This window comes from Plecotus auritus (genome assembly GCF_963455305.1).
Source record: "Plecotus auritus genome assembly, chromosome: 2".
Taxonomy (NCBI): domain Eukaryota; kingdom Metazoa; phylum Chordata; class Mammalia; order Chiroptera; family Vespertilionidae; genus Plecotus; species Plecotus auritus.
In genome coordinates this window covers 15,220,792-15,245,164 of record NC_137771.1, presented here as the reverse complement: position 1 = coordinate 15,245,164, position 24,373 = coordinate 15,220,792, and the positions used below count along the sequence as shown (strand labels likewise).

The window sequence follows — 24,373 nt, the reverse complement described above, 5'->3', positions numbered from 1 at the left end:
AACTCCATCTGCTATTGCCAGGAAGCCCGAGGAATAATTTTGGCAGTTACTCCATTTCACTTCCTGCTTTGGTAAAGCCTGCCGTCACCTTTATTAAGGCATACCCGTGCCCCTGTCCTCTCACCTTCGATGCAAAAATGGAAAAAAACATTCTGAGACACTGACAAGGCTGGTGACAGTAAGAAGGAAGGGTATTTACACTACGGGACCTCAGATGATTACAAATGCATTCGCGTTTCCAGAAACGACGGCTGCATTCAAGTCCCCACTCCCTCAGTCTTAGTCACTACTCACCGGCGGCGTTTCCTCTCAGGCCCACCTATCAGAGGTTTCTGAGAAATGACTTAGACGCTTCGCGCAACCCGGAGGCACAGCCTCCTTAATTCCTTCCCCAACTCGGTGCTGCCTGGGTCCTGCGGTGTTTTGCTTTCAAAGACCGCAACTTGATTTGCTCAGCTGCCTGCCAGTCAAAAGCTGGAGGGCACTTTGCTCACACGAGTGGCTGTGAGAGAGGGTGGGCGGGACTTTGTGGAATTGGCTGCGCCGCAAGGCTTGGTTGAAGCGTAGGGGGAGAGGAGAGCCTTGGGGAGGAACAGCCTGCAGGAGCGTTGCTCTCACCTTGAGCCGGTCCCTCTAGCGGCCACAGGAAGGACCTTGGAACACACCCTGTTCCCCCTCTCCCGCTGTCTTGGGGAGCTCAGGTGACCACTCACCTCCACCTGCGAGACAGGTGGCCTCTCCCGGACTTGGCTCCTGCCATTCCCCCAAACCCCACGCTCTCCCCGCGATCCAAATCCTGCACATCCTTTAAGACCCGGTTTCCCCCCAAAGTTTCAGAGCCATAGATACATCTCTGCCTGCCCTCCCTAATACCTGTTGGGTGCATCATATACCAACCCTCCCAGCACGTCCGCAGCTCTGCGACACTTCAGGCCCTCCAATGAGCCTAGCACTGATGTTTCCCGAATGCACAACTGTACTAAGTAACACAAGCATGGAACTTACACCTTTTCACTAACACGCACTTCATTTCAGATGTTCACAACAACCCTCTGACTGAGACAGTGAGCTCATCCCATTTTACTGATGCAGAAATGACATTTGGGCAGAGACCCCAAAGATGATAAAAGGGCCAGTTACGGTAGAGATCGCTCAGAGGGAACACCTGAGAGCACACCGGAAATTGGCTTATAATGTAGAAAATTGGCGGGTGCGGGGCTTTCCCAGAGCGTGGGTGGTAGGAGCTGCCTTCGGAGAGAAGGGCCAGGGGCAACTTATGTTAAGATGTTTGGATTTCATCGTAAGTTTAAAGGGCAGCCTGGGGCGGGTCCTAAGCAGGGGATTGGCAAGGTGACTGTGACTGCTCCGAAGCCTGGAGAGAGGGGCTCCGGGAACACGAAGCGATTGACTTCGTACAATTGCCCATATCCGTCTCTTTTGTTATTGCAAACAGGGCTTGGGTGAGTGTTAGTTCTCTTAGGTTTATTCCTTGAAGTAGGATTTCTGGGTGGGCAAAATTGTGAGACTTTTGTTCTATCACAGGAGTTTTGAGGGGTCGCCCAGGTAAGCCTCTATTAAGTTTCTCCGCGGGTTCTGAGGTAGTTAGGCTGAAGCCTAAAATTCTGGCAGCTTCCCTGCAGTTTTTAAAGCGTCTCTGACGATTGGCCAATAACTTATCACTCTAAAGAAACGGAGGCCACCATTGGCTAGAGTTTCTCACGTGGCCTCCAGACTGTTAGGCTGTGGTTGCCATAGAGACGGAGAAGGTTGGGCAAGGCCAGACTCAGCCCAGGGGGAACCGATGAGGTAGGAGGCAGTTCCTGTTGGGGCACTGGTCCCAGGGTCATGGGAGGTGGACCTGGCGCACCCATGGGACACCCACCGAGACCCCGCCCTGCTGGGTACTAGGTGATGCCCTGACGGCGGGAAGAAACCACCGTTGGAGGTACCCCTCCCTGGATTGTGCCGCAGAGTCCCCACCTGAAAAATGGTGATTATAACCAGGTCATGCCTTCCCCACGGAGCTTCGGTGAGGGGCCTGGGCAGCTGACTCCCCGCCCCAGCCCCGCGAGTGTGCAGACGTTTGGAGGCTGCGGTGCCTGGCCGCTGGTGGGCGGCAGAGAGCGGAATTCTAACCCCAGCCCCTTTCGTGTCCCTCTGCCAACATCTCTCCTGCTCCTAGCCTCAGGCCGGCCACCTGTAAAAAGAAAGGGTGAGATTGGAATCTAGTGGTCATAGCCGGCTGTGTCGTTTTCTCAGCTGATGAAAAATGTCAAGTGGGTTATTTACCTGAGAGTGCTTTGAAAAATGTAAAAAATAAGACTCACCATAGCATTATAACTGAATGGATAAAATCTCATACAGTCGAAACTATTCATGCAAATCCCGTAAGCAGTATATATGGTTTAGCATATATTGATATACCCTATAAAGTAACATACATGTATAAACACATGTATATTATAATAAGATATGTGATAATACTATAACATAAATGATAAAGGTTTTTTTAAACATAGAGATGGTACAATGGAAACATGCCTATCATCGTAATCATGTGACGTAAATCTTTATAGAATGCAGCTCTTGAAGGAAAGAGTTGTATTATGAGTACATCTATATACATTATTGCTAAAATGTGTTTACCCCTAGTAAACACGTTCACTCATTCATTCCACAAATATTTATTGAGTAACTACTATGTGCCAGGAAACAGACTGAGGATTCCATGATGAATATTCTATTGGGGAAGAGCATAAGGAAATACACATAAAATATGATGTCGGGTAGAGATAAATGCTCTGAGAAAAATAAGGCAAGTTCCTGGGCTCATGAAAGGCGGGGTGGTGCTTCTTGAGAGTGGTCCAGGAAGTCATCCCTTAGGGTTGAGCAGAGACCCAGAGGAACCTGGTGACAGGACCAGAAGATGATGCCCACTATAGCGAGGGGAGCAATCCCAGGCAACAAGGAGGTGTTGCAGGAGCTGAGGAGGTCCCTTGTGGAGAAGAGGGTTAGTTTCTGGGTAGTGGGATATGACAAATGAGTACCTTTAGACATAAATATAAAACGTAACTCCCCACCCCCAAAGACATCTATTATTAAGTTCACTAGACCTTCCTGTAGTTTCAAATATTTTTTTTGGCAGGCTGTAGGTCTTTTTGTGCCCAGGTGGCCATCTTCAGTCACTTGAAGAACAGTCATATAGAACAGTGGCTTTCAAACTTTTGACTGTGACCCATGGTCAGACATGCAGCACACACAGGAACATAGCAAACTTAACAAAAGACTACAGGCTATGGCCTGCATTTTGAAAATCACTATCACCAATGTGGAAGAGAAATGAGACTTATTCTGAGTCAATTTCGAGGCTGGAATTAGGATGAGTGGAGAGAGAGAGAGAGTGAGGTCAGCTTGATACAGATAGGGACTTTCTAGCAGTTAGAACTACCCAACAGTGAACTGCCTCAAGAATTTTCAAACTGACCTCTAGGGAACCCCAGCATTCTGTGAAAACTTGAGGCAGCCTCAAATATTAAGAAAATGAAAAGGTAAACCTCAGACTGAGAACAAATATTTCTAAAACTTATATATGATAAGGGACTTGTATCCAAAATATATTAAGAACATCTACAACTCAATAATAAGATAACCAAGTTGTTTAAAAAGGGCAGAAGATGTGAACAGGCACTTTACCAAAGAAGGTAAAGAAATAACAAATAAGCACATGAAAATATACAAATTAAAGTCACAATGAGATACCACTGTAGGGCTACTAGAATGACTAAAATTAATAAGATTTACCAGACAAGTGTTGGTGAGGATGTGTAACAACTGGAACAAACTACTGATACATGCAACACCATGGGAGAATCTCAAAAGCATTGTGGTAAGTGAAAAAAGACAGGTCCAAAACAGTACAGACTGTATGATAACATATATGGCATTCTAGAAAAGGCAACCATTGTGACAGAAAGCAGAGTAGTGGCTGCCAGATACCAGGCTTGGGAGGGTATTGACTGCAAAGAAACACAGAAAACTTTTTGGGCTCATGGATATATTTATATCTTTTTTTTTTAAAATATATTTTATTGATTTTTTACAGAGAGGAAGGAAGAGTGATAGATAGTCAGAAACATCGATGAGAGAGAAACATCGACCAGCTGCCTCCTGCACACCTCCCACTGGGGATGTGCCCGCAACCAAGTTACATGCCCTTGACCGGAATCGAACCTGGGACCTTTCAGTCCGCAGGCTGACGCTCTATCCACTGAGCCAAACCGGTTTTGGCGATATATTTATATCTTAACTAGAGGCCCAGTGCACAAAATTCGTGCACTGGGGGGGGGGGGATGTCCCTCAGCCCAGCCTGCACCCTCTCCAATCTGGTTCCCCTTGGGGGATGCCTGGCTGCCGGTTTAGGCCCGATCCCTGTAGGTTGGACATCCCTCCCACAATCCGGGACTGCTGGCTCCTAACCGCTCACCTGCCTGCCTGCCTGATTGCCCCTAACTGCTTCTGCCTGCCAGCATGATCACCCCCTAACCACTCCCCAGCCAGCCGTCCTGATTAACACCTAACTGCTCCCCTGCTGGCCCAATCACCCCCAACTGCCCTCCCCTGCAGGCCTGATCTCACCCCCAACTGCCCTCCCCTGCAGGCCTGATCTCACCCCCAACTGCCCTCCCCTGCAGGCCTGATCTCACCCCTAACTGCCTTCATCTGCCGGCCAATTTGGTTCTGATTGGTTGGTTTCTATGCCAGTCAGTGTCAAAAGCTCTGCCTCCTAGGCAGCCATTGGCTCCTGGAGAGAAATGGAGGCCCGGCTGCTGGACAGGCCTGGAAAGAAAGAGAGAGACAAGTGCTGATCAACAGCTGCCACAGAGGCTACAGATCAGACCCTGCTTCTCTCTTCAGGCCTCTCTCTGGGCCTGATTCGCAGCCCCCTCAGAAGTCAGTGCTGGGTCACCTCGGCAACCTAGCGCTGACTGCAGGGCTGACTTCTAGTTCGTCAAGCTTCTGGTGGTTGTGGATGTGACGGACCCAGGGTTTTTATATATTAGGGTTGCAGTGGTAGTTCACACAATTGTAAACATGTCAAAATTTAGAATTGTATACATAGTGACAATGTAGTAACTTCTGATTTATAGTATATGTAAATGATCTCATGATAAATTTATAAAATTCAAGCCTTCGTTAGTTCTGGAAGCAACATCAACAGTGAATACTTACAGGGTTCCTATTACAGGCCATGAGTGCAGTGTGCTTGCCACTTGAGGTCATAGATCCTGGTAAACCTCAGCCTCTACACGTTTCTTAGCCTGTCCTGCCCCGAGAACAGAACTCAATCCACGTAATTAACAAAAATGTGAAATGATCCCCACAAATGCTGTATTTTGCTGTTTCAGGTGCTTGGAAGAACCGTAGTAGAGTTTTTCAACAAACAAATGAAACACATCACAGAACTGTGCTAAGATGGCCACCTTGGCACAAAGAGACCTACAGCCTGCCAGAAGATACATGAAGCTACAGAGAGGTCTGGCGAACTTCGTGATAGATGTCTTTGGGGGTGGGGCGTTACATGTTACTTATTTATGCCTAAGTGTGCCCATGTATACTCATAATCCTACATTGTATATCTACCCGCATGTTTACTATTTCCAGAGCTCTTCCTTCCTCTATGTAGATACAGATTTCCAACTGGTATCATTTCTCTTCTGCCTGTAGGACTTCCTTTAACATTTCTTATTACCCAGTTTGCTGCTGATGAACTCTTCCCGCTTTTGTATATATTTAAGTCTTTATTTTGCTTTTGTTTTTGAAAGGTCTTTTTCTGGGTGCAGGATTTTAGGGTGACAGTTTTCTTTTCCTTCTCTTACTTTAAAGGTTTTGTTTCTAACAGTGGTCTGCTGTCTCTACTTGTTCTCTTGGTAACGCCTTTTTCTCCCTCTGCCTGATTTAAAAATTTTCTCTTTATCACTTTGGTAAAGCAATTTGATTATTTTACATGCCCTGGTGTGATTTTATTCATGTTTCATGTGCTGAGGTTTTTATTTTCTTGGATCTGGGGGCCTATCGTTTTTATCTGATATGGAAATTTTTCATCTTTTTCTTGAAATAATTTTCTTTTTTCTCTCTCCCCACATCTCTTCTTTGGAGAGTCCAATGACATTTATATGAACTTCCTGGAAGTTGTCACATAGCTCACTGATACTCTGTATTTTCAATCCTTTTTCTCTTTGTGTTTTATTTTGGATAGTTTTTATTTCTGTGTCTTCAAGTTTCCTAGTCTTCTCCCCCACCCCCAGAGTCCCACAGTGCCTAGATTACTGTAAATCTCACCGTGTGTGTGTGTGTGTGTGTGTGTGTGTGTGTGTTCTCATAGAGAGTTGCTTTGATACACACCATTCTACCACAGCCAGAAGCCCAAGTGTTTGATCTCCTTTTTAGCCAAGGAGAAACCTTTCCTTCCTCCAGGGGAATGTCCTCCCTTTTCCCTTTTTTTTGTTTTTGAAATGCTCCCCTCCTCCCCCACCACTCCCTTCCTTTACTGCCTCCTCTGCAAACTCAGTTATTCTAATGACTTAGGCCAGTGGTCGGCAAACCGCGGCTCGCGAGCCACATGTGGCTCTTTGGCCCCTTGAGTGTGGCTCTTCCACAAAATACCACGTGCAGGCGCGCACGTACAGTGCAACTGAAACTTCGTGGCCCATGCGCAGAAGTCAGTTTTCGCTCTCTAAAGAAATTTCAATCGTTGTACTGTTGATATTTGGCTCTGTTTACTAATGAGTTTGCCAACCACTGACTTAGGCTTTTAGAAACAAAAGCTAGGAAGCCTTGGGTCTGCTGCTTTCTGATTTGCTCTCTAGTTCCCTTAAAGAAAAAATACGTAACCATCCACCTACTTGAATGGGGGAGGGAGGGAGATGGGAGGAAAAGAATAAATCTACCATAGGTGGGTATTGCCAGATGTTTTCTAGCCAAACATATGCAGTATTCTGCTTCTTTTGTTGTAGTGTAACCCCCATCTTACAAAGGACGCCTCAAAAAGTCAAATTATGGAGTCATTCATTAAAAGCCGGCGGCATACGAGGTAGCAAAAACACTCCAGACCTCGCAGCCCCGAACGGCTTGCCACTTCTGGCTTATATGCAGAATATCACAAAAGTATCAATTACATCTTTGGGTCTGGAATGAGGAACCTGTTTCGCGAAAAGCATTCTTTATAGAAGCAAAAATTGAGCAAGTTAGTTATCTAAAGTATTTACGAATCACTGAATCAACAGAAACGCATTATCTGGGACCACCTGGGCAATTTAGAATAATTGTGCTGTCCAGATGCCGGGACCACTGAGTCAACCGACACTCAGTTATCTGTAGCTACTGAAACAATTTAGGATAATTGTGCTGTTCTGATTCCCAGAAGAATGTGCTTCAGTAACCAGTGAGATCACAATCAATGGGATATTCAATGATACATAAGTTCAGAAAATCAAAATAACTTTTAAATGAGTACAGAACCCAAAACAGCAAGGTTAAAATATTAAACAGCAATTTTTACCCAAGGATGCTTGCTACCATACTTCACTTTCACTTGCTTCATCCTCAACCCAGACAAATTAGGCCAATTGCCCCCTCCCCATCATTTCATTCACTGTTTACTGAGTCTTAACTGTGAGCCAGGCCCAGGAAGAGGGAGCACAGCTTAGCGTTGAAGAGCCTGAGCTCATCATACAAACTGCTCGAACCTCAGGTGTTGCACTAAGTGTTGCTGTGATTTGCATGAGTAACGTAGTCTCTCTGAGTCTCAGTTTCCTCATGTGTAAAGCTTGTTAGTAATTGTACTTCCTGGGGGTCCTGTTGGCATTGGGCTTTCCTCTCTGAAAAATAGTTTTGTTTTTTCAGAAGTTTGGAGGCTAAGAAATGGGCCTTCAAGACAGTTTTCATGCAATCTCGCCCCTCCCCTTCTTTCTTTCTCTTGGCTCTCCTCTTTCCGTTCCCTCGGAGGGTGCGGGCTCTGATGCTGAGATAATTGGGCTCACTGTTGTGGACATGTAGCAGTCAGGGTGGACACTCCTCCGGCCCCCCTAATTCGGCTTGGATGTCAAGACCGATGATGCCTCACTCACATCAAGGGGCTTGGAAAGGTTTAATTCTCACATAAGGAGGCTCTCTGGGGGGAGAGCAGGGCAGGCTTCCTCATCTGGCCCCACTGTGGCTGGAGAGAGCAGGGAAAGGAGACTGACCTGGGTTTTATTGTGGGGAGGAGATGGGGCTGGAGTGAGAGGTGTGGCTGCATTCTAGCCGGTACCATGGAGGGAGCACCTGGCCTTCTCATCAGCTTGTTGGGACCAGGGGCCAAAAAGGGAGAGGGAGGGAGGGAGGGAAGGAAGGAGGGAGGGAAGGAGGGAGAGAGGGGTGAGGCCTAAAAGCTGTCAGCAGTCAAACACTAAAGTCCATTTCTATTCTATTCACTGAACAGAGTTTGTAATCAGTGAGTGTGCAGACAGATGCTGCCTGTGGGATCAATATTGTGGCCATTCTCCCACGTGTGGGAGGAGGGAAAAGTGGGATTTCATGTATCATTTATACATAATGACTCAGATGTATAAAGTTTTAACTTGATTTCCTTTAAGTGATGCCCTTGCACTTTCTAACCCATGTCTGCTCAAAGCCGAGAGCTAAATTCACACTGCTTTGCTCTGTGCCCTGGAAAGCGAGAGAGCCCGGCTCTGGGACCTCCCTGCCTCTCTGGATCTTCATGGCGCTTTGCTGATGTGTGACTGGGCTGGGGACGCGTGATGGTGTCGTGTCTTCCTTCCCTGCCAGATCTTCCCTCTTCCCTGGGACAATTCATTTCCACCATGTTACCAAGTCTCTCTAGTTTAAGAGCTGGAGGGGAAGTCCCAATAAGTTACCAAGAGGGAAAGAAAGTAAAGTGGGGAATACTTTTTTAAAATATTTTTTTTATTGATTTCAGAAGGGAAGGATGAGGGAGAGAGAGAGAGAGAAACATCAGTGATGAGAGAGAATCATTAATCAGTTGCCTTCTGCACACCCCCTACTGGGGATCGAGCCCGCAACCAGGGCATGTGTCCTGACCCAGAATGAACCTTGACCTCCTAGTTCATAGGTCAACACTCAACCACTGAACCACTCTGGCCAGGCAAGTGAGGAATACTTTTTAAAAATCCAGCTTCATGTTTATCTCGTGTCCAAAGACAAGTTCCTCTTCAATTCCATTTCAGTTAAAACATTAATATACAGCTCTGTGTTTTCTGCATTTGCCAATTCTTTGACCTGTGCTAATTTTTATTTTTGTTGTTTAGGTTTTACCGCTGCATATCCAACACAATCTTCCATTCCTTACAAATCTAAGTCTGTAAATATCTCAGAATCAGAAAAGAAAGGATTTAATAGTCAATCCAAGAGATTTGATCATAAAAAGGTAATGGCATTGTTTTAGAGATTCTTTACTTTTAGTCTGGATTTTAGCCTCAAGTGACAGGCAGGTGAGTCTGACTGGTGCATCTCTCCCTGTGACCAGTAGAGGGCGGTGCTATCCAAGGAGCCACAGCAGCCTCTCCAGCTGTGCTCTTGGTGGTAAGAATCAGCTGAAACAGGCTCAGGGACAGGGAGAGCCTACGGGTTGGTGGTCGCTAAAGGGCAGGGGGAGTTGGGGGGCTAGGAGAATGAAAGAGGTGACGAAGGGATTAAGAAGTACAAATTGGCAGTTACGACATAGTCTCCAGGATGTAAAGTTCAGCATAGGGAATATAGTCAATAACATTGCAATAACTGTGTAAGGTGCCAGGTAAGCGCTGGAAACATTGGGGCAGAGGGCACTTTCCAGGGGTGGGCAAACTTTTTGACTCGAGGGCCACGATGGGTTCTTAAACTGGACCGGAGGGCCGGAACAAAAGCGTGGATGGAGTGTTTGTGTGAACTAATATAAATTCAAAGTAAAGGAGCAGAGGGGAGAGCAAGAGAACCGGATAGAACAGCCGGATCCGGCCCGCGGGCCGTAGTTTGCCCACGGCTGGCTGAAACCAATACAAAATAATACCGGAAGTAAAAAATTTTAAGACCTTAAAAAAAAAAAAAAAAAAAAAAGAACGAGCTTGAAAGATATTAAATCCAGGGAAAAACAACATGTCCAGATGGTGCTACAGTGAACCCAAAAATTTTAATAAGAAATGTATTTCAAAAATTATTATAGAAATAGAACATTATAAATCCCAGGGATATGAGTAAAAGGTAAAAATCTTTTTTCTCTTTCTCCCCCAGCCTCACTCCTTAAAACATGGAAGGGAATAACAAGACTTTCTTTGAATAACAAAAAGGAAAAATGAGTCTAATAAATTTAAAATGACCTTTGTGATGAGGGCCCCCTCATTTTTAATACTTCTTTTGACAACGTGTTACTGCTGCTTCTGTATTTCCCCCATTCTCACTCTCTCCCCCAAATATCTGTCTCTTTTCCTCTTTGATCTGGGAAGTTCTTCTTGGCACCTAACCAGGGATTTCACCTGCTAAAGGCTCAGGGATCTGACCGGTTCCTCTCTCACCAGCAGGGGGCTCAGACAACTCGCAAACATTTTCAGTTTTCTTTAAAACCTTCATCCCTGCATTCATTTAACCAAGACTTTGAGAATAACATTCTTGGGGAGTAATCATCATCTCAGTTACCTTTTGCTGCATTCTAAAAATGTTTCTCATCTTACCACCTTGCCAGGATGGTGGGGAGGGAATGAGATCTAGCTTCTGAATGAATGCAGGTGAGTCAGGAAGGAGTTGAGGGCCTTGGCAAGCCCCTGTGGCCCTTGCCTGCTCCTTCTTTGTAAACAAGAATGCCCAACTAGAGATCATTTAAGTTCCTTTCACTTCTGGTATTTTAGGATTCTAAGAAAGCAAATAATAAAGAATATAGTACACACACATACACACACACATACACACATTTTTAATTACTTGCAGTTTTCCCCCAAAGATGATAAATAAGATATTTGCTTAGGAGTTTTCTCTCTTCTCTTTCTAGTTTTTCTGTCTATGTTTTAGCTGTCCATCTCTCTCTTTTTTTGTCTTGTTTTCCATTTGTCAGTTTAGCAAGAATATATTAGTAAGACATTTGCAGTCCAGCCTCCAATAAAAATAATAGCAGCCACCATTCACTGATCTCTACTACGGGTGAAATCATTTTTAGAACACATCTCTAATCCTCAGAACAATGCTAAAGGGAAGGGTTTATTATTTTAACCGAAGAGGAAACCGAGGCTTAGGGACGTTAAATGACCCGCCCAAGGTCACAGCGCGCAGGGTTTGGCACACAAGAGGCCCTGCATAAATATTTGCTGAATCAATGTTGAAAGAATTAGACCTCAAGCCCAGGTCTAGCTCACTCCAAAGCCTCATGCTCTTTCCACACACGGCACCACGCCTTCCTTTGTGGCCTGCAAAGCCATACATTTGATCTCTGAAAGTCAGAGAGCATGTTTCTGAAAAGGGCTTAGCAAAACAGACCAAGCTCTGGCCATGGGGAAGATGCCAAGTAATGTGTGCAAGGCTCCGTTCTACGTGACCTAGTGCTGATGACGCAAATACAGAAATGGAGCGGGCTGGCTTTTACAGTCAGGATCTTAAATTACTGTCGGCTTTCAGAAAATTTTCTGCTGAAGGAACCAAGATGCAGCCAGAGCTATAGGCAGCGTCAAATAGAGAAATTGCTCAGAAATTTGACTCATTCTTCCCAAATGTGGTCCCATTGGTTTGACAACGTGAAAACTTTCACCTAGTATTTGAAAGCGTTTGGGAAATGAGTATGGACCTTTGTGGAAAGGGCAAGGAATCCATCAGTCAACTCCCCCACGTTCTGCTCTGTTACTAGCTGTGTGCCTTGAGTTCCTTGACTTTTCTGGGCTTCAGTTTTTTTCATCTGAAAAATAAAATTTGGATTACATAATTGTATTAGGTTCTTCAAGCTATAAAAACAGAAAAAGAAGTCTGATTCCATGCTCATTGTTCTCATTTGTCCTGAGGGAAGTGGGCATTGAGAAGTTAAGGATCTCATGTAGCATCACCCAATAATTTAGTGAGGCAATACGAATTAAAACCAGATTTAAAAACCCCAGTGTCTCACCGCCCTTCTTCAAACATTCCTCGCACACGCCCTGTGCCTGATCTCATAACTTGGTTGTGGCCTCAAATGAATTCTGTGACCCACTTAGCACATCTCACACGGTGCCCTTTAAAACGTGCGCATACCTTATCGTCTCACTTTGTCGGAAACGCCACGGCCTCGTTGCCCGGCTCCCACTCCCCCGTAAGAATCTGACGGCTGGGTGCTGGGATCCCTTCCCAGAGCTTGGTCCTGGACCGGCAGTGCTGCTGCTAGGAACGAGGCCTGCTTCCCTGAACCCTGTACAGCAGTTCACAGATGTGCTGGGACGCTCGTACATGCAAGGCGAGCCTGGTCTGGGGCCGGGCATAGCCCAGGGGCCCGATGGGCATTTTCTCCCCCCACTTTCCCTGTCTGTCCCGTTTCACCCTGGACTGTGGTTACTGTTTGCCAAGCTGTGTCACACTAGACGCTCACTCACTGTCTCTGTATCTTTGTTTCCTCATCTTCAAAATAAGGATGTTATCGTAGGTGGGCCTTTCCAGGGATCACTGCTCTGTGGTTTTAACCTGATGGATCCCTCCAGGCACAAATAAATGAGGAGTGGTGGGATGCGGGCACCACAGGCTCCGGATGGGCACAATTTAACAACACAAGGCACTTTCAGACATGGCCTGGCAGGGAACCTACCCTCTCAGTGGGAAGCAGGCCCGTGTTTAATTTGTGGCGAAGTTGACGCTGTTCACGTATTAACTGGAGAAGGCACTGGGCCAGGGGTAGTTTCCACGCAGGGATGCTCCAATGAAAAGAAGCTCAGTGTGCAGAGACCCCCACGTTCAAGGGCATAATTGCCCCTAAGTCAGCTGCATGTTTGAACCCTCTGCCCGAACCCCCGGCTCTGGAAGCTGGACTTCTCTGCCTCAGTCACCAGCGCCCCTCCCAGCGGGTCTGTAGGACCCAGGCCTGGAGAGAGCACTGACAAGGGTGCCAGGTGCCCCTTGAAGACCTTGCATTCATTAATCCACGTAATCCCCACAATAGCCTGTGAGCTAAGTCCCATCATTGTTCCCACTTTTCAGATAATGACCCTGAGGCACAAAGAGGGTTAAGTAACTTATGCAGCCAGGGTCGAACCCAGGCAGCAGGTCCTGGTTCCCAGACACCGTATCCCAGCCTCTCCCCTGGGGCACAAGCAAGCACACCCTCCTCTGAACTCCCAGAGCCAGTCGCATGCCCCAGGCCTCCTCCTCCTGGGCCTGGCGGTGATGGGTGTGCACCTCTTCTCTCCACCTGGGACCCGAAGCCTCAAAAGTGGGTTGAATGAATGACCCCCATTCATGCGCCTGCATTTCCCACTGAGTTACAGGCACACATCCCATCCACGTGCAGTACTTCGCAGGGTCTCCTTCCTCCCACTCCGGGCCTTGTGAGCCGCTTGCTGGTTGTGCCGGTAACCTCGCACCTTGGCCCGGGCCCGCGCCCCGGGAGGTTTCGGTATATGTTTGTGGAATTGACTTTTTGCCCACATTCCACTTGGGTTTCAAGGGACTGCTAACGGGCTGATGCCAGGTTTAAGGACATGAAGGAGCACGGTATTCTCAGAGACGCCTAACTTAACAGAGACTATGAAAATGTGCTTTCACTTCTCTTGTCTGACTGTGTTTCCAGCGTAGCCAGGCCAGCGATGGGCAGAGACCTGGTCCCTGTTTTCATCACAGGTGACCAGCATCCCACCTGCCCCCCCCGCCCCTCCCCCTCACCACACCTGCCCTTCACCTGGTGACAAGACACACTCTCCTCCAGAGAACTCGCCCTGGTTTTCCTGGGTGCTCCCTCAGGCTCCCAGGGACATTTCATTCCTGGTGTCCTCCCCCATTCTGAGCGAAAAGTGGCGTTTTCTTGTCTGAAGTGCGCTGGCTGCTCCTCCCTTTCCTCCTGCGATCAGAGGTGTGGAAACTGCGATGCTACGTGTAAGTGTATGGAGTCAGGGAGAGGGTGGGACGGGAGGGGAGGAAGCAGAAAGGAGGAAGGCATCTTATAAGGGGCAAATCTCAGTCGTAGACACTTTGAACCGGAAGGGTTCAGTGGATGGACATGTTGTCCGAGACCCTAAGACTAGAGGCTTTTGTGAAAGGAAATGGTTCCCTCGGGAGCCCAAATTCTTGTGTGGCTTTGCCAATGGATTAACCACAGGACAGGGCTCTGTTTCCACCCCAGGCATGTCCTCCTCCTGTTGTATGCCGCTCGCCATTGGCAAACTCCTGGTTTTCATTCATCGTGTGTCCTCCCGAGACAGCAGCCAGCCGCCCCAGAATCGACCAAAGCAAGGGGGAGCATCTTAAAGAGTCAAAGGCAGCTCCGTGTGGCCTTTCGCCAGTGATCCCACAGACCACATTTTCCAAGCTGGGAAACGTTTGGCAAACATTGATTTGACAAACCTAAAATTATTAACTGGACAGGATCTATGAAACCAGGACTAGCAAATCCAGGCTGTGTGCAGGTGTCACTGGCTCCAGGCTGTGGGACATTAAGCCTCCCATAACCTCGGGGGATCTCTGGGGTGAGGAGGTAAATGCCTGCTCCCTCTCTTCCCCTCCCCCCCCCTCTAAACCTGACCTAAGGTCAAGTGAATGTGGGTCTGTGTCCCGCCCTTGGCACATGCAGAGGCTGCCCATTTGGGACTTTAATCCTTCAAATGAGCTCTCAAAGTGCGTCTCGACCAAATGTCGCCCAGATGTGTATGCGGTGGGGTGGGGAACACATCAGCCTGTCATCCCTTGCGCAGTCCCACTCTGCAGGTCTGCAACCCCAAGGGAAGGCCCTGCTCCTTGACCCTGCCATGGGCAGTGCAGAGGGCAGTGATGATGGTGACAATGGCCGCACAGGCCGGCACTGCTGTCACCTCTCCACACGCGTTGACTCACTGATTGTCACACCAGGGAGGCAGGCACAGGAGACAATAGGAACAGCACCTGGCACTGTGCTTCCAGCAGGACACTCAGCAGGCCGTCAGCATGGCTCAGAGGCATAGTCCTCCCTTCTCTCCCCACACCCATTCTTGTTTTGTTTGCTTATTTGGTTTTATCCTCTGGGGTAATCTTGGCCAAGAAACTTGGGGGTGGCTAAGTTCACACCAGTGGCAAGTTGAATTCTTGTTCTCTGTGTTGTGCTCTGAGAGGCCTCAACTCATCAAAGTCACGCAACGTTAGTCACACGAGCTGTCATCCCAGGGGTGAAAGGTCTGGATTGCTATTGCCCTCCCAGCGAGCCGCCCACCACCTCTAGCAGCTGCAGGAGAAGGCGTGACGTTTCCCTTCAAGGAGCTCCATGGGCGTCACATGAAGGTAGCAAGTGGTGAGCTGGTACACTCGCTCTCCCCTCCACCTAGAAAAGCTCTGGTGTGTAGCATTTGCCACTCTCTGTGGTGTAAATACTCCCATTTCTGAATTGTTAACAGTCGCTCTCCCAGCATACCGCCGCCTGGAGGGCTCATCTTGGACATTCATTGAGAGCCAGCAGGCTACACGTTCCCCTCCAGGCTCACGGGGACACTCCTGTTCCAACTGACCTGGATCCAAACATGATTAAGGTCCAGGAGGGGTGCCAGATCTAGCAAATGCAAGTGTAAGATTCCTAGTTAACTTAGAATTTCAAATAAATAACAGACAACTATTTTAATGTAATGTCTCCAATAGGGCATGGGACATACTTCTACTAAAATAGCTTTTGTTGTTTACCCGACATTCAGATTTAACTGGCAGCCCTGTAGGTCTGGTGTTTTCTCTGGCAACCCCAGCTCCTCAGACACACATAGGTGCCCAGGAAATTCTTGTGAGCTGGTGGCCGGTGTTGAGCGCGTGGCAGTAGACTGGGATGTAGAAGCGTGTGTCTCCACTGTTCACTCTTAAACCTAGAAGAGTCGCAGGCACATTTCCTGCTTCAGCTTTCCCTCGGTTTCGGGACTTTGGAAGCTAAAAGGCACTGGAAGACATTTCATCCAACATCTTTGATTTACAAATGAGGAAATTTAGGTCAAGGGAGGTGGCTGGCTCCTAGCAGGAGCACTGGGAACAAGAATTCCTGATTCAGAACCCAGCGGCATTATTATTATTATTTTTATCCTACACACTTAGTGGTGAAAAGTAGACTCTGTTCTCAGACTGCCTGGGTTCAGATTCTGGCTCTGACAGTTCCTGGCTCTGTGACCTTAGCCCTGTCTTCTCATCTTCCAAATGGGGATTAAATGACTTAGTGCATGTGAAAAACTCAGAACAGTGGCCGGCACAGAGTGACCACTCAGTAAATCAGTGCTGGCCTGTGCACCGCCCCCTAGAAAAAGCTCTTCCGCCCTGGCGGTGTTGCTCGGTGGTTAGCGCCTCGGGCTGCATCCCAAAGGGTAGCAGATTTAGTTCCAGCCCCCATGGGAGCACTTGTGGGAGGCAACCAATCAATGTTTCTTTCTCTCTCTCCCCCTTCCACTCTCTCTAAAAAAAAAAGAAAAAATGTCAGTGGAAAAAATATCCTCGGGTGGGATTAACAAAAAGAAAAAGCTCTTCCTTGTTTCCCTGCAGCCTCCCTCTCAAATCTGCGCCCACACGCCAGGGTTCTCCTGACCTTGGACTGGGTGCTCATGCACCTGCATGGCCAGCCTCACTCTCCCTGGCAGTCAGCGCCTCCCCCTCGTGCACCAGCGATCATCACCACCTCTGAAGCAGGCCCCACCTGCAAGGCTCAAAGGAGCCACCGCATTTGAAATCGGGCACAGAAGAACCTGTTAATAGCAGTGGAGACCCAGCCTTCACAGTAAACCATAATCACGCACTGCTCCGGCCCCAGTGGAAAGTCCTTCAAGGCCCCGATGATACCCTCAGCTTTCTTTCTCCCCCAAGGGAGGTAGTAGGGATGGTGGAGACAGATGAGCCTGGGGCAGAGGCTAGAGAGAGCCGGCTCTGGAGCCATCATTGAGTAGCTATGGGCTCAATGTCTCTGGGCCTCACTTTCCTTAAAAGGGACCTGATAATACCCCATTGCAAAGGACTGGTGTGCACCACGCACTTAGCCCCAAATTCAGGTACTGCCACTCATAGCGGTGGGACCTCGGGCAAAGTAATCTCCCCCTGCCTCGGTGTCTCCATCCTCTAAACCGGGGCAGGACCCCCTCCTGCGCTGGGGGGTTAAAGGGACAGGCTTTGAAAAGCTCCTGGCACCGAGTAGGCATCCAGTAAGGTATCCTTATCATTTCATGCTACTTGCTTGGCCAGCTTCTGTCAACATGTACTTCCCCTGGTAACCAGCATGGGAAGTGAGATGAAAGTCCAATGAGCAGCTACAGCAGAAAGAAACTTAGAAATCCAACTCTTGCTTACTCCTCTCTAACATACCTGCATCATTTAGCACCTGAGCCCCATGCACCTGAGAGTCAGAAACGGTCTCGTTTGGGATGAAGGTTGTTTTTGTTTCATTTTGCTTTATAAACAGAAACACTCCCTGATTTCTCTTCTGAAAGGCTGAGGAGGAAGCTGAGTCAGGTGGGGTGTGGTTAACATGCAATCGGCCGCCCTTCCCTCCCCGTGGGCTTGGCTTACCCAACTCATGGACACCGGTTTGCACATCAGCCACACTTACTATCCCATTTTATGCCCATTTCTCTAATGGTGTGGAAAACAGCAGCGTTCTGCCGCAATAGTGAGTAGGAAGAGCAAGGGCTTTGGGGGTCCCAGGCCTGGGCTGGCCTTCCAGCCCCAGCACTTGGTAACTGAGATGGTGACTGGGCAGGTTAGGAGATGGCGCCGCCGGGCTGTCATCCGTGCAGTGGTGGTGGGGCCTGTCCCGGCGGATTACGCTGAGGCTTAGTGTTAATGGGTGTGAAGCTCGTGGAAAAGAATCTGTCCTGGTGACACCACATGCTCTTCCCTTTCAGGATAATATCCCGGGTCCTGGGTCCTACAACGTCACTCACCAATCTCCAGTGTTCAACAGCGTCTCGCTGTCTACGAGAGGGACGTGCGCGTTTCCCTCGAGGGTAAGAGCCCCTTCTCTTGGGTGTGAGCACTAACTGATCCATCATTTCCTTCACTCATTGCATAATCATGTATTGGACATCTGGTCCCTTCTCTCCAAAGGCCCGTGGTTCTAATTAGGAGAGGAACTGCCTCCTCAAAGTTCATGCAGGTAAATTGGAGTCTGTGTCTTTAAACTTCCCTCTCCCCCGCCCCCCCCCCCCCCCCCCCCCGGCTACACATTTCCAGAATGGAGAGAGAAGCCAGAGGAATAATATTCAGAGCCTCATCACCCAAGACCAACTTTGTCATCATGGAATAGACTAAGCAAATGTCTTCCTGAGATTTTTAGGCACACCAGGGAAAAATTATTCTACATCTCGCCCGAATACGCTGTTTTACACTGCGTAGTCTAATTGAGTTATTGACATTATTGAGAAAGCTGATGGGGCCAAAGTGAGAGCAGGCAGTGGGCCTGGAATTTAGCAACCTTCCTCCCCTCCCTCTTTTTCTTCTTTGTAAGATGTGGCTCTTGATCTTTGTGGAGGGTTCTGACAGTCAAATATATAGGGTGTCTCCCAAAATGTATACCCAGACATTTTTTGATAGCTCAGTGGATGTTTCTTTCTTTTCAGATTTAACCCATTGGAATTAATAATTATTCAAAGTGTGTATATATTTTGGGGACACCCTGTATATGAAGTGCAAATGTCCCTGACCAGGCTTGGGTGAAGATAATTTTTATTGGAATATTTATAAATTGGCAAGAAAAAAATAGATGTAGCAAGGGCAAAGGGCCAAGCTAGGGTAAGGCTGAGGTAAGAAAGTAAAAAAGAGAGCAAACCCAAGCTCTAGTATTAACAAAACACATATGCCGTCTGTCCCTTTAAAAGTTATAATAATCTCTTGCAAAAATGTATTATGATGCCTGACATTGGAACGGATTTTAAAAAGAATCACACAAAGAGACCATTTAAGACAACCTGAATACGGCCGCTTACTGGAATTCAAGTTTGGCAGAGCTGAATCCTCAAGCAGCGACCGGGCTGTGGAGCTCTCCGCCCATCAGCAAAGAGGGGAGGTTGCACATGCCTCCAGCGAGTTCACGGAACAGCCACGCCTCTGCCTTGCTTTCTGCTGCAAGCCCTGCGAGTAAAAGAGGCTCAAAAGCAATCGGCAAAAGAAGCGCCTGGCCTCACAATGCCCTGGCACAGGCGGCGAGACTTAAAACCTAATCCTGGCTCAGCTGTGGGTTCCCGATGTGACCTCAAGCACGTCACCCTCCTGTGCTCCAGTTGCCTCACAAAGCGGAGACTCCCCGAGGCGCTGGGCACATGGACGTGGCAACCAGCGAAAAACCCTTTGAAACTGCAGAGCACAATAAACATGTGAAATGTGACGATTGTTACCACCTGAGTCACAAACAATACTTCCTGCAACACCTAGGTTTTCTCTGGGCGACTTCTTTGCCAGATCGTGGCACTGCCCATTCTTACTCGGTGCCACAGAAGGAAGGGGCTGAATCAGAGCACGCCACACGATTGATGGATGGATTCCGTGCGAGGCTCTACGTACAGTAACTTCCCCAAGGACGAGGCTGCGCTGTCTGGAGGAGAAGGGGCCCAAGCGAAGATCTGAGGATGACGGAAGCAAATCAGGCCTCTCACATCTTTTTAAAAATTCAGGCCAAACCCAAAGCAAGGCAGACAATGTTGTTCAGGCTTCCTCTCCCCTCCTTGATGGATGTGAGGATTTATATTTATGGTTATAAACAGTTAATTCCTATATCCTTGGGCATGGGGCCTTCAGTGGTTGATAGAGATGTGTCAGGAAATTCCCCACTTCTTAACTTGGTTTCTTTCTGAACTGGATTCGAATTCTATCCCTTCACCCCAACTTCCACTGTTAGCACCCCCTCCATTTCTGGACTGAAGATGCCGAGGGAGTTAAAGGTGGCCCTCTTCAGAGAAAATTGGCCTTCCTGGTGTGACCAGGAGGAGGTGGCTGTGGGTGAGGCTGGCCAAAAAGCTCTGTGGGTCCACATGTTTGAGAAGCTTCCTGATGACTATTGGCACAGCTACGCCCAACCTTTTGAGAGGACCTGTCATCTCTCTAAGTCCAAATTATATAAGAGCTTCATTAGTGCCTTTCAAGTCTTTGTTCCAGAATTATTCACAGCAGATGAGGCAGGTGGGAGGAGACGTTGATGGCCTTTCTACATTCGCACCATGTCAGCAGTGGTTCGGGAAAAGTTAGTGTGTGCTGGAGAGAGGTTCGTAAATGCCAGCGTGTGGCCAGATTGGAGACCACAGGCCTGGCAATTAAAAGGCGGCCAAGGGGTAGGGAGGCTGGGTGAGTCAGTGTTACTTCGGCTATCCTCTGAGATAAATGCTATTATGATGCTTCTATTATGAAACATTGCCTCAAATTGGAAACTTTTAGAACAGTTTCCTCCCAAATGTACACAAATAGGCTTTCTAGGCCAAAAAGGTACTATGATCCTGTAAATTTAAGAAAGTCGGGACAGGTTTTTTTTTTTTTTTTTTTTTTTTTGACAGGTTTCTTTATTGTAGACAGTCTCAGAGCATTTACTCTGCCAAAGTGTATTATGACTCTTCAAAATGGGGACATGGTGTGAGACTTCTCAAATGTATTTGACTCTGAAGCTCTCTCCCAGCTGCTGTCACCACCAACATAGCCTTATCTTAGAGAACTGGTGTGCCAAGGAACACACATTGGGAAATGGCTTCAGAAAAACATGCTTGCCCACTCGGTCAGGTGACTCGATTGGCACCACCGACGAAGATTTGACCTCACCACCCTTCTTCCATGGGAGTTAAAAAGAAAGAGCAAAGGAGTGCCAAACCATTGGGCAGAGGGGACAAAGGGCTGTGATCCTTGTTGAACTAAAACCTCCCACAGTCACTCGTCAGCTGCTCCTCTTGTTATTGCTGTTACTCCTCTTGACCCGCTGCTCTTCAGAACGGGGTGTCTGGTCTCTATCATGTAGTGGAGGCACACAGCCTGGGTGCGAATGTTGTTCCACCACCTGACTAGCTGAGGAAGTTCAGGTTCCTCAGGTGTAAGGTGAGGATAATCACAATATCCACTACCCAGGGTTGCCGTGAGGATTAAATGCAAAAACCCATGAAAAATGCTCGGTTAACCATTGCCCAAAATGCAAAGGCAAAGTGAGCACAGGATGGAGAAGGCAGAGGTGGGGCTCAGACCCGGCTTAGACTCTGAACAGCTGAGACTCTGCTCCTGGTGGCACATCCACCACGCACCACGGTGGCCCGTAAGCCAGGCGTTGAGAGCCATTGCCACCAAGCGTAGACCGAGGAGATGGGGGAGGCACTGATGCCGTCCCACCACGTCCCCCACCTCCTGTGTAGTTATTGATCCCTATCAAGCTGAGGAAAACTAGGGCAATGTTCCCAAGCATTTAACCACAAAATACTGAGAAATATTTGGTTTTATCAGAGTCTAATACTTGCCATACTCTCCTAGGGTAAAGTGATGTTATCACCTAGTTTCTGTGGCTTTTGACCCTTTTCATTTGGCAAACACTGATTCTGTTTGTTTTCTTAAAAAAACACACACACATTAAAAATAGTTTATCATGACTTCCTGAAAGAAGCAGAATTGGTTCTGTTGAAACACAAAAATATTGTAGGGTTTTATGAAATCAGTGATGAGTGGGGGGTAGGAGGTGTGGGTGGACAGCAAGCTCTATGGAGCTTTGTATGTAGAAGACATTTGAAGCAAACTTGTTATTTAGGCAATTCAGATGACTTAACCTTAGAAATAAGATGTGCAAGTAGAAAGAAAGCTTGGGTTGGAGGAAAAAAGCCTAAAGCTTCCATCATATAAATAACCCAACAGCTGATGGTGAGTCAAGTGGCTTGAAACAGGATTGGGTGAAAATGCATTTATGGCAAAATTATTTATGCTAAGTTCCAAACATCAGATGAGTAATTTGAGTTTACAGAAGTGAAAACAGGTTGGAACTTGTGTTTTCAAAGAGCTAATCCTCAAAGCCCAAGGTCAGTTTATTATTGTTACCTGCCGGAGCATCACCTTTTATAAGATGCTTTTAGACCCACTGTGGGGCGCCATCTCTCTGACATCGTCCTGTGGGGCCACAGTTTATGTGACAATGCTGATTCCTTTGGCTTTCTCCTCACAGCGTGACCGAATGGACCCCATCGTTTCTAAATATCCCGCAGCAAATGCGTACACTCTGCCGTCATGTTTTGTTTCGAAGAAAGACTTCAGTAATACCTGTTCCAGCATGTTCCAGCAGCCAAGCTTTGGAAAAGGCCTCAAATTTGAAACTCCTGCACCAAACCATTACAATGTAAGAACACTGCACGTGCTTACTAAATATATATTGAGTGGATGGTTTACTAAAATAAAAGGAAGGAAGGGGGCACTTTGGGAAATAGTACTTTAATGCAGTTGGTAAGCCAGTTAGCATTTGTTGGGTACCCAATGGGTACACGAGGCTGTGCAAGACTCTTACAAGGAATTTGCAGAAAACAGAGGAAAATGAGGGCTACACGGAGGCCAGCGTGAGCAGTGGGAAGACCATTGCCCTGGAAAATGCTTAACTGTAGCCACTCCTACCATGTAAGCTTTCCGGGACAGTGTTCTCATCTCTAACAATGAGTACACACTGAGTGGCCAGATTATTATGATCTCTGAACGCATAATAATCTGGCCACTCAATATATATATATAAAATTAGAGGCCTGGTGCATGAATTCGTGCATGGGTGGGGTCCGGCCAGCCTGGCCAGGGGGAGAGAACATGGGCAGTTGGCTGGCCTGCCTGCTGGTTGAACTCCTGGTCGAGGGGATAATTTGCATATTAGCCTTTTATTATATAGGATATACACTGAGTGGCCAGATTATTATGCGTTCAGAGATCATAATAATCTGGCCACTCAGTGTATATTATTTGCCATTTTTTCTGCAGATACTACTAATTTAATTTTTAGGTTCTTATAGGGAAAATACACTTCTATCTTTCCATTTCAGAAAATGGTGTTCTGTCTTTTTTAAGAGTAGTGCTCTGCCAATTCTGATCACTTCACAGTCACTGAGGCAGAATTCATGGTTAAGAAATGGAGTAAAGTTCAAATCTTGACTCTGCCACTTTCTAACTGTGTGGCTTTGGTCAAGTTCTATGGGGCCTTGTACCTTCACCTTCCTGGACGCAGTTTATTCATCTGTAAAATGGGGATACACATCTAACCTAGTTCGTAGTGTTAATGCAAATATTAAATGAGGTAATCTATGCTGAGCGCTTAGCACAGCCCCTGGCACGAGGACTCCACAGTCCGTAGGGATGGGTAGCCCCGTCTTTGGGGGAGACACACAACCTCTTGAGCCTCAGTTGTAAAATGAAATTAATTACACTTGCCCTATGGGGTTATTATAAGAAGCAAACGAGACAGCGAATGTGGATACATAAGGCATTATACTAACCCAGGAGCTTGAAAGTGGCCAAAGCAAACCACCGTCAAAAACCAGCTGCGGTTTCTTTCCTGTTCTCTTCCTCCCGTAGCCCCTCCCTCCAGTGTTAGGATTACACTGTGCACAGTCCATGTGCATTTTCTACTTAACTATATCTTGGATTCCCCCCTACCCCCCCGTGCCATGTAATAAATCAGCTCCATTCTCTTTGACCCGCCCGTGGAGCTGCTATTTTCCTAGTGGAACGGTGAGCTCTTCCAGAGGCACACATTCAGCGGGCACAGAAATGCCCTCTTTTCAGTTGCCTTTCTGTCTGGGCGAGGAATGGAGCTGCGGCAGTGTTTTGTCTGCAGGCGGCTTTTTCCAGACCTGGAGAACAATGGCTGAGTCAACTGGCGAGGAGCAGAATGCGATAATCCTGTTAGCCACACTGCGCGCTGAGGTCTGCCCAGGCCTTTCTTCGCCTTTGCTCACCATGGTCCCTGCTCCTCCATTCGAATCCTTTCCCTCGATTCCGTGTTATTACTTCCTCTCTGGCAGCCTAGCTCCTCGCCCTGAGTCCAGTAATTAGCCTGCTCCATCTGATCTTTTTGTTTGCCGTCTCGGCAGGCAGCCTAGCCATTAGGACCCTGGGAAAAGCTAAATTCCTCCACCTTTGTCAACACAAAATCAAAATGCCATCTGCATTTCTTGAGAAACATTTCTCTGACAAAGGAGTATCACAGAAAATCAAACCATCCTGGCCCCAGCAAATATTTTCACTCATTCGGTAAATATTCCCA

General features: G+C 47.5%; 2 protein-coding genes across 5 annotated transcripts in view; one reads left to right on the top strand and one right to left on the bottom strand.

The window, feature by feature from the left end:
* The window catches only part of NIPAL3 (NIPA like domain containing 3), a 40,370-nt gene extending 39,930 nt beyond the window's left edge, over positions 1 to 440 (bottom strand). For 2 of the 4 annotated variants that reach the window (XM_080656911.1, XM_080656913.1), the window contains exon 1: positions 295 to 440. The gene's annotated coding sequence lies outside the window, so the exon portion shown is untranslated. The remainder of the gene's footprint in view (positions 1 to 294) is intronic. The other 2 variants (XM_080656912.1, XM_080656914.1) reach the window with 2 other exon arrangements.
* Positions 441 to 5,404: 4,964 nt separating this feature from the next.
* Positions 5,405 to 24,373, top strand: part of STPG1 (sperm tail PG-rich repeat containing 1) — a 34,028-nt gene continuing 15,059 nt past the window's right edge. Inside the window, exons 1-4 of the mRNA XM_080655478.1 lie at positions 5,405 to 5,533; positions 9,327 to 9,445; positions 18,033 to 18,134; positions 22,301 to 22,471. Coding sequence (XP_080511604.1) covers positions 5,473 to 5,533; positions 9,327 to 9,445; positions 18,033 to 18,134; positions 22,301 to 22,471 — 453 coding nt within the window. The 5' untranslated portion in view covers positions 5,405 to 5,472. The remainder of the gene's footprint in view (positions 5,534 to 9,326; positions 9,446 to 18,032; positions 18,135 to 22,300; positions 22,472 to 24,373) is intronic.